Source organism: Austrofundulus limnaeus, unplaced genomic scaffold, assembly GCF_001266775.1.
Source record: "Austrofundulus limnaeus strain Quisiro unplaced genomic scaffold, Austrofundulus_limnaeus-1.0 Scaffold417, whole genome shotgun sequence".
NCBI classification, from domain to species: domain Eukaryota; kingdom Metazoa; phylum Chordata; class Actinopteri; order Cyprinodontiformes; family Rivulidae; genus Austrofundulus; species Austrofundulus limnaeus.
In genome coordinates, this window is record NW_013952819.1 from 62,398 (window position 1) to 73,354 (window position 10,957).

At 38.7% G+C, this 10,957-nt stretch overlaps 1 protein-coding gene across 1 annotated transcript in view; it reads right to left on the reverse strand.

The window, feature by feature from the left end:
* The window catches only part of aldh3b1 (aldehyde dehydrogenase 3 family, member B1), a gene marked incomplete in the record, with an annotated part of 22,223 nt that overhangs the window by 1,751 nt on the left and 9,515 nt on the right, over positions 1-10,957 (reverse strand). Inside the window, 7 exon segments of the mRNA XM_014024295.1 lie at positions 4,993-5,092; positions 5,171-5,337; positions 5,935-6,327; positions 6,481-6,562; positions 6,640-6,725; positions 7,430-7,550; positions 10,391-10,501. Coding sequence (XP_013879749.1) covers positions 4,993-5,092; positions 5,171-5,337; positions 5,935-6,327; positions 6,481-6,562; positions 6,640-6,725; positions 7,430-7,550; positions 10,391-10,501 — 1,060 coding nt within the window.

The window sequence follows — 10,957 nt, forward strand, 5'->3', positions numbered from 1 at the left end:
CTATAAATGTAATATTTGTTGTCTGTCATTGTAGCTGGGATAATTTTACTTATTAAAGCTCATATTACCACTGAATATTACCACTTGAAACATCACTAGCCCTGAAGCTGCTGGTAGACTTCGTGGTTGGAATTATCAAAGGTTTTTGACACCTGAGAGACACCGTAGCAACTCCTTTGCGTTTGGAAGTGGGGGGTGGGGGTGGGGGGAGGACCAGGGAGGATGATTCAACCACTAGATGTCGCTGAAAACAACTAATACTACACACTGTGCCTTTAAGGGCCTATATAAAAATCGAAAGTGGAGGGATTCAGGTATAAGAATAAATGTCAGAAATGCTTTATTTTACAACATGATAACTTTGTAGTAAAAAACTAATGTGTTTCAATGGGTTAATTATTCCCCAAAGGAATACTAAATGGTAGGAAAGTGATAGGAAATTTACGGGGGCAAAGAAATATGACGAACTTTGGGATTTGTTCTTCACTCCTTCTCCTCCTCTACCACGTGTTGGTTGTGTTTATCAACAGCACCAATACAAAAATACTAACAAGATATGAGTGTTAACAAAAGATGAAACGTTACTAAAGTGAAGAGTTTGGGTTTTAATTAAAATCCAACTAAATGTGGAATATTTTCCTCCTTAGCATCGGCACTTGCTGATCGTATTTGCTCATCATTAAACCTATTTTTTTTTATATCTAAAGTCCTATGATAGTCTTGAATCTCTGGTTCAAGCTGCACCATCTTTTTAGTCAATAAATTTGAGAAGTTTTCGATGATTTGGGTCATGGCTTGTCACTACAGGGTGACTGTAGATCCCATTGCTGGAACAATTAAGAACCACTGCTTTCAACAATCTTGGAAAGCCAAGATGATGATGTCATGGTTAGCTGAAGACATTTGGGTTAATTAGAGGCACATCCGTGCATACATTTTAAGGCATACCTCACACACACTGCTTCTTTGAGCGGCATCATGGGTAAAATCATAAATCAGTCAAGAAATCAGATGGGGAATTATCGACAAACTCTACAAATCTGGTTCATCTTTAGGTACAACTTCCAGATGCCTGGAGGTGATTTGCTCATCTGCTCAACACAAGTTCAAACACCGCAGGAATGTTCTGCCATCATAGCACTCAGGAAAGAAACTGGTTCTGTGTGATCTGCGTAACCAACAACACAAAGAATTCAAGTTTATTTTTAGCTTTTAATAACAGCAATTAGCACTTGCAGCTACAGTTGCAGCTGTATGTGTGAGGTTTGGCAGAGAGAGACCCAAGTAACGGGCAGAAATTCTCTACTGATCAACAGATATAGTTCTGCTATAGAGTGCCCCCCCCCCCACCCAAATTATCCTGCCTCTCTCTTACAGAGTAAACACAGAGGAGCCCAAAGTGGGGCCCGCGGGCCAAATTTGGCCCGCCAAGCCATTTGATTTGGCCCACAAACAGTTGCCAAAGTTACAAGGTTGTAGCCTGTTATCCTATAGGAAGAAACACAGTATTTCCATTGGTCAAATGACTATATAAAAGGGCTGCGGTGAAGGTAGTTTTCAGTCATGGTGCTGACTTTATCTTTGATTTATTAGGATTAAACATGAAACATGAAATGACAACAAAAAATATTTAGATCAGATTTAACCGCGCATGTAGATTGGCACACTTTATAAGGCCACAAAAACTAACATTTTATCAATTTATGATATGTCCCATGAGCCTTTGCTACTTGAGCGTATGGCAGACTTTCTCCAAGTGCACAGACTAAAACAAAAGAGGGCCATTGCACAGCTTAATCGTTAAAAATAAAGGACTTTACTTTAAAAAGTATTTGTATTTCATGTATTATATAACTGCATTTGGCCCACAGCCATGGATAGATTTTCATTTTGGCCCTCTCGGGGAAAATGTTTGGGCACCCCTGGTATAACATATGAACTCTGGTATCATTTTACAACTAACTAAAACATAACATTTAAGAGCAAAAGAAGAAAAAAACTACTATAGACAAAAAAAAAAAAATACAAAAGCATGACTTAGCCCTGTGGTTAAGATGCACTTTTTGATATATGTTTATAAATATAAAAGGAACAGTCCACAGTTTTTGTAAGAACCAAATAAACTGAAGCTTTTCTGTGGCAYGTTTGTCCTCATTTCTGTCACACAGAAAGGCAGCTATTTGTTGACTGTCCTGCAGCGCTCTCCATTGATCTGTATTACTGGATTGGACATCACGTGACTTATCGTGCGCCGCACAAGTGCCATTGCTATGCATTGAGTTTCGACTCGGGAACATCCATGAATGGTGGTGCAAAGGGGATGCAGCAGACAGTCATGCAAGGAATATCAAAAAGGGATGCAATATTTTGCCATAAATTGTCAACACTACAACAACAAGATCACAAGATCAAGGTTATTACATTTTACAGGCCATTAAAATATTTTTTATTTTAAAAAATATCAGAGATGCGGAAAGTAGGTCAGTTATGCTAGCTTGATTTTGACAACCTTATGTCGGGTAAACCAACGAAAAGACAAATTTGCTGTTCCAACAAATTATTATATTTTTTATTAATATTGTCTTTATGTTAGGATAACATTGTGAGAGGTAAATATAATGGACAACAGTAAAATTACCTTCACTGCTACTAGGCTGAACTGTGTAGATATTACTGGTACTGATGTTCTGTCCAGTCAGCATATGGTATATCCCGTAGTTTGTGATTATATATCAGAGTAAAAAAACTCTGTAACTTTTCCTCCCCCGCATATTTCATAAGCTAAGTGGTGGAGGGGCCGACCAAATTTATTTTATGACCAGCTGGAGGAATTTGTCTTTAGTCACTTCAGCGCGAATGAAGAACCAAGAAACATGTAAAATTAGAATTATATATATATATGACACACATGACTCTTAGTTTTATGTGATGGAAAGGGGCTTCTACTGTAAATACGTTAGCAAAAACCTATAATGAAAAGTTCCCAGACTGCTTATAGATTTATCTCTTGAGCAAATACATATTTTTTACATATCACAACATCGGCAATTTTCTCAGCTTTAATTTAAGCCCAATTTTATAGAAATCGGATAAGAAATAAGGATGCTATGAATATTTTTGTGACAAATTGACGTGCATCCCGCATTGAAACTCTACCGTTTTGTTGACATGACTCAATGCATAACAATGGCTMTTATGACGGCGCATCACTAGCTATAGCGGCTATAGGTGATGTCCAATCCAGTAATATAGATCAAYRGCGCKCTCTTCTCTGAGCATCATTATGCACCATGGATGGGGAGGCTTTATGGGTTTAAACTTGTTTTCTCAATCTATGATTATTCACTGTAATTCATATAACACAACCACAATTCCAGTGAAGTTGGGACGTTGTGTAAAACATAAAAACAGAATTCTATGATTATCTCATCCTTTTCAACCTATATTCAAATGAATACACTACAAAGATATTTCATGTTCAAACAAATATTGCAAATAATATAAATACAAAATAATATAAATATAAAATATGCAAATATTTACTCATTTTCAATTTGATGCCTTCAACATGTTTCCAAAAAGCTGGAACAGGGACATGTTTACCACTGTGTCACATCATCTTTCCTTCTAACAACACTCAATAAGAGTTTGGGAAGTGAGGACGCTGATTGTTGAAGCTTTGTAAGTGGAAATCTCTCCCATTCTTGCTTGATGAACAACTTCATTTGCTCAACAGTCCGAGGTCTCTGTTGTCATATTTTGCACATTATAATGCGCCACATATTTTCAGAGGGAGACAGGTCTATACTGCAGGCAGACCAGTCTAGTACCTGCATTGTATTACTACAGAGCCACACTGTTGTAACACGTGCAGAATGTAGCTTGGCATTGTCTTGCTGAAATAAGCAGAGGACGTCTCTGAAAAAGACGTGGCTTGGATGGCAGCATATGTTGCTCCAAAACCTGTATGTGCCTTTCAGCATTAATGATGTCTTCACAGATGTACAAGTTACCCATGCCATGGATACTAATACAACCCCATACCATCAGAGAAGCTGGTTTTTGAAGTTTATGCTGAAAACAATCCAGATAGTCTTTTCCTCTTAGATCCGGAGGACATGACATCCATGATTTCCAAAAACAAATTAWAAAAAGGACTCGTCAGACCACAGGAAACTTTCCCACTTTGCATCAGTCTATCTCAGATGAGTCAGGTCCAGAGAAGCYRGCTGTGTTTCTGGACAATGTTGATATATGGCTTTGGCTTTACATGGTAGAATTTATCTTTCACTTGTAGATGTAGAGACAAACTGTGGCACTGACAATGGTCTTCTGAAGTGTTCCTGAGCCCACGTGGTAATATCTGGTAATGTCAGTTTTTAATGCACTGCCGCCTGAGGGATCTGTTTGAACATTTAATTTTTGTTCCACACAAAGTCCCAATTTCATTTGAATTGGGGCTGTAAGGTTTTAACTAAAACAATGAAACCATAGCTGGTTAACGTTTCTAACTCAACTAACAGTAATTGTAGTGACACATTTCCTCCTCCGTGTTCTTGTGTTCGTTCATCAAGACAAGTTTAAAGATACCTTTCCTGCAGGTTCCAGCATCAAAAAGTATCTGTTGTTGGGAAACAGACATGTCTGAAACTAATCACACCTTTTCTCAAAATGATAAATTTGTCTGCGACTTTTTATTTTAGCCCAGAGCAGGCTGCTCAGATCTGCTTTGTGTCTTGTCAAAAGTTCTGATTAACTGTTTGKTTTAAAACCAAGTAATCAGTGACTTTCTTTTCATTTTGGCCATAAACAGCTGTAAACAGTTGTACAACTGAGATTGCCATCTTAAAAAATAACACAACAACAAAAAACACTTAAAGATATCATCAATCGATGGTGGTTGGACAGAGGATGGCTGATGGAAAATTTTAGCACCTGTAATCCAGTTTGAAGTAGGCAGAGCTCATAGTAACATAGTATTTAGACACCTACCTACACCTCCAAAGGGTAGACCAGGCAGGGTCATATGGACGATCCCATCATTGGAGCAGAATCCTCCACTGCTGGTGTTCTCCAGCACTGTTTTTACCACCTTAAAAACAAAAGACCAAATCAGTGTCTGTGTGTTTGCAGCTGCTAACCAGGAGTTTTCATAGCTGTTTGTTCTTACAGAAGATTCGTCRGAGAAAATGTAGAGGGCCAGAGGTTTTTCTTGACGGTTGACAAGCTCAATACTTTCCTCCAGAGAATCAAACGCAAGGATAGGCAAAATGGGACCGAAGATCTCCTCTGCCATTAAAGCATCGTCTTCAGTTACGTCTACCACTACTGTGGGTCCTGACRAAAACACACAAACACAAAAGGTATTATTTAAATCCTAAAGAATCTAAAGAATGGGTATTTCAGAATAAAATGTTTGCAGTATTTAGTCATAAATATTGTACTTTATGATTAAATAAAAGTGATCCAGTCAAGCCACCATCCTTCTACTGACACTAGGCCAGCGCAATAAATGATATATTAAACATCTGCTGWGGTGTGTGACTCCAATCTGTAAGCAAGAGTTCCTTTAGGTCCTAGAAACTACAAGGTGGGACCTCCACTGGCTGAACTTGTTGGTCCAGAACATCCCACAAACACTGGATCAAAGTGAGATCTGGAGACTGGAGTCAACTCCTTGTTGTGTTTCTTCCTAAATCACAGCTACAGGGAGGCAGGGAGCAATATCCTAGGTTGCATCAAAAAGGGAATCCAGTGTAAAACAACAAGGAAGTTTAAAAGAAGATTTGCTCCTGATAATTAGACTTGTTTATCAAAGATAAACACAGGTGCCCTGCTGTTACGATCTTTTAACTCACACAGTTTTAATAGAAGCTTTGGGTGGTGGACACAATGTCAAAGCTGCTGATTCGTAACTAATTACAGRTTACCCACCGATGTATTTATCCTCTTGATCGTTCTCCCCGCCCACAACAACCTTCCCTTTGGTCTTCCCGAGCAGTTCCATCAGACGAGTCCAGTGTCGGGGCGACACGATGCGGGCGAAGTCGGGACTCTTCTGAGGATCGTTGGTGTAGAACTTCTCCAGGACTTTGATCAGTGCAGGGATCAGGGCGTCCCGAGTGGCGGTGGTGCACAGCACRTAGTCTGGAGCCACGCAGCTTTGACCGGCATTAAAAAACTTGGCCCAGGCCAAGCGGTAAGCAGCAGCTTCAATGTTTACACGCCCATAAATGAGGCAAGGACATTTGCCCCCCAACTCCAAAGTTACTGGTGTCAAGTGGACCAGGGCTGCCTGTGCGATGCATCGGGCCACAGCCTGAGAACCTGAAAGACAAAGCTGAAAAGCTTAACGGAGAAGCAAATCACATAGCTTTGATGTGTCTAACACAAAGATCTCTGTGCACACGTGAAACAGCTTTTTAACATACGTTGACACGTAGCAGAGCAATGAAACACAAAGCTCACTGAGGCTGTTACCTGTGTAGAAGATATGGTCGAATCGATTCTTCAGAAGTGCCTGAGTCTCYTCTGCTCCTCCACGAGCTACTGCATAACAGTCCTGTGGAATCARTAAAGCAGGATGAAATCAAACCTCTAAGCTGAAATAAATCTCTCTGGTTAAAACCCACTCTTTACCTGAGACAGGTACTTGGGGATGAGCTCTGCTATCAGACAGTTTGTGGCAGAGCTGACCTCAGATGGTTTGACGATCACACAATTTCCTAAAACACAAACATCCATTAGTCAGAGTCATGGGCTTCAATTAAAACAATAGATGTATAACTTATTTAACTGCTTCTAAGTGGAAAGGAGAAACATCATTGAAACTACAACATTGATTCAGATGTGAAGAAGAGTTACAAGGAAGTCTTAATCATCTCATCATGTGTTACAACAAAAGAAAGATTTGCTGGTCTTTTCCTGAAGTCACAAAGACTCATTAACCGTCACAACCTGAACACTTATCCATGTGTGGGTCACAAAGGCAACAGGTCAAATGCTCCCTTCAAACACCCACAAAGATACATTTTTTATTCAGTTTGAACTGAATGTACAAAACATGATTCAACGAATATGAAATAGGATTTTTAGCACCAACAAGATGAGTCCACAACCAGAGAGATGCATGCTCCTTCAGTTGATGATCAACCATGTGAAAAGTTTTTAGGTAAAAGGTAACAGAAAAAATATATATATATTCTGTCAGTCAAGTTGTAATTGTTGGTCAAGTTGTCTGAGAAATACAGACATCACTTGAGTTTAAGAGCCTCTTTATGTACAGGTAAGAAGGAACTCCGAGCCTGTTAAGCTTCACGKAAGTAAAGCGGAAAGCTGGAAACACTTTCACTGTTGAAAACTACAAATACTGAGTAGAATATTACAGCCTGCTGTCCAGGTTTAGAGGGAACAGAAAGAGTGGGGACACCTGCAGCGATGGCTCCAATCATTGGTAGGACTATAAGCTGCAGCGGGTAGTTCCACGGTCCAATGATCAGGACCACTCCTAATGGTTCCCTCCGGATAAAACAGGTATCCAGCTTTGTGGCCTGCAAGTCAACAGAAATATATCAATTAAATTAACATTTTATAAAAATAATTGCTTAAAACATTTTTATTATTTCAAACATTTTTCAGTCTAACTACTTTTGCATACTTTAGGCATTCATATATCAAAATGTTCAGCTAATTCAGGAGATGGGTGAAATGACTATTGGTTTTTGTAACCTATTCTTTAAAAAATAAAATCACATTTTTGCTATAGAAATACATTCAAATCTATCTATCTAACAAAATTTTTATTATCTTTGAAATCTGCTTCATTATACTTATTTTATTATTGTCTTTTTTGGGCTTCTTTTATGGTTTAGCTTCAGTTTTGCTGTTTTTACCTAGCCTTTTGCTAATTACTATCTGCTTCACTTAACTAGCTTTACACTACTTTATGTTATATCTACTCCATTTGCTACTTTAGCTTTTGGCTATCCTTTTGCTACTATCACTTTAAATTACCTGCTTTGCTATTTTTAGCTATCATTTGGCTACTTTTATCTTTCAACTATTAAAATGTTTGTAACTTTTATATCCTTCAAATGCAAAAAGTCAAAGAAAACATCCTTATACTTAAGAGTCTTTGCATAAATAACATGAGTTTACCCATTTTGTCATGTAACTGGAATACTTTCTTTTGAACTTGGCTCAGCCAAAGTGAAACAGGAAGTGATGTCAAAGGGGAAATCTTAAAGAAAACTCTCTGGTCTGTTTATTAAAACAATATTATTTGCATTTAAGCATATATTATTACTTCTTCAGCTTTCTCTGATAGTGGCTCAAAATTATCTAAAAGATCAGATTATTCTCCACAGAATGTGTTGTAGCAACGCTCTGTTCATTTTAATAACACTAGAGCAGGGGTTCTCAAACCTTTTCCATCTGGGGACCACTTAAAATGGTGGRAAAAAATTCCAGGGACCCCCTCATAAACTCCATGCTGTTTTAAAAGATAATTTATTGTCATTTCAACCCCTAAGTTCCATGGGAATATTATTTTTATTTAGTCTATTATGTTTGTTTTATTAGTTCATTGTTCTCCATGCATTTTTAAAAATAAAAACCAAATTAACAACTTAGTGAAATTTTTTGAGGACCCCCAAGATACCTGTCACGGACCCCTGGGGGTCCTGGGACCCCAGTTTGAGAACCTCTGAGTGAGCCCTGCCTATCCCGTCCACTGTTAGCTTTTGTGACAACATGGAGAAGAAGAACTGGTTACCACACAGGGTGTTGGCTCACAGCCATCATAGCAACCATTTGATTGAAAACAAGCCCAACTAGATCTGTGTCACAATTATTTAGTGATACTTTTAAAATAAATTAATATAATTGTTAACTACGTTAATTTCATTCATTCTAAACGCATTGAAATTGGCCTCTGTCCAAGAACCTCCTACCACTTCGGTTACGCCCATTTCAGCACATCATCACAACAGCTTCATGCCGTTTACAACCTGTAGTGTTGTRGCCTATTTTGTTGAAATAATGATAACAAAAAAGCAGCAATATTATACAATATCTGTTTTGGAAAATGGCAACTCAGAATAAAATGGAATCTTACCATTGGACTGGAAAGTATGTTTTCTGAAAAACCGGAGTGTGTAGAGAAGAGAAGTTTCAGCTTGGTAMGATATTTCCCAGTCATCCTCACATACATACACATCAATGTTAAGCTAATTTATTTATTACTAAAACATGGTGTAAGCCAACTAAATGACACAGACCATAGCAGGCTACAAATAGRCTCACCAAAATTGGACAATAGAAGATTGGAAAACCGTTGCCTGGTCTGATGTGTCTCGATTTCTGCTGTGACATTTGGATGGTAGGGTCAGAATTTAGCTTCAACAACATGAAAGCATGGATCCATCCTGCCTTGTATCAACRGTTCAGGCTGGTGGTGGTGGTGCAATGGTGTGGGGGATATTTTCCTGACACATTTTGAGCTCATTAGTACCAGCTGAGCATCATGTCAATACCACAGCCTACATGAGTGTTGTTGATGATCATATCCATCCCTTTACGACCACAGTGTATCAGCTTCTGATGGCTTCTTCCAGCAGGATAACAAGCCATGTCATAAAGGGTGAATCATCTCAGACTGGTTTCTTGAACACAACACTGTACTGGAATGGCCTCAACAGTCACCAGATCTCAATCCAATAGATCACCTTTGGGTGTGGTGGAACAGGAGATTCACATCATAGATGTGCAGCCGACAAATCTGCAGCWACTGTGTGATGCYATCATGTCAATATGGACCAGACTCTCTGAGGAATGCTTCCAGTACATTGTTGAATGTATGGCATGAAGGATTAATGCGGCTCTGAAGGCAAAAGGGCGTCCAACCTGGTACTAGCAAGATGTACCTAATAAAGCGGCCAGTAAGTGTATACCTTCATGATTTATGTGCAGACATTCCCCTTTGACATCACTTCCTGTTATTTCAAATGTAAATAACTGAACAACTGTTCATCTCAGTGGTGTCAAATGTTTGTTGTTCTTTATTACAGTAAGTTATCAATTAGATTAAAAAAATGAATTCATACTCTCATTCATACTTACATATGATTTTTAGGATTAAAAGTTTGCTACTAGGCTTTTAGGTAACGTTTTGCTATTTTTAGGTTATGGCTAGTRTTTTGCTCCATTCAGGTTTTAGCTAGCAGTTTGATGTTTAGCTTTTAGCCACTGTGCTGCTTTTTTAGTCTCAGATTCATATTATTCAGCAAACTGTTAGCACTCAGCGTTCACACTCCTTTTTCATAAAAATGCCTTTTGCTCCACGCAGAGTGGGTGTAAGATGGGAATACAAACAAATTCTCGCTGAACTTACCAGACTCTTGGATACATACTCTGGCTGCAACCAGTTCGAGATGTTGGACAGGGCATAATGCAGCTCATTGGTGATGATCTCAATCTCAGACAGGACAGATTCAAATTTGGGCTGAAGTGTAGAGACAGCAAACATAGAATTTAGTTAGTGGAGCAGAAATCATACACACAAACAACAGTGGGGCTACATGGTTTGTGCAATATTAAAGTTGCAATAAAACCCTTTTCTTCCTTCCTTGTGTTCTCTTCTGTCATCACCATCATTTTGTAGATTGATGGTGATGATATAGGATGACAKGTCAGGAGGGAACTTCTTCATGATACAATCTAAACTAGGTGTGTGAATCCAGTGGATTCAGCAAACATACTATGAAGACGTGTTGCAAAAACAAATGACCATCTACACCACGTGTCAAACTCAAGTAAATGGCTTATATAGCACCTTTCTATCCAACCAGGATACTCTAAGTGCTTTACACTAACTTGTGTGAGAGGTAGCGGGATCGATGCCCGCATTCTCCACCATTTGTGTAGCGAATTACTCTATGAAATTAGCACCAGCCTAACC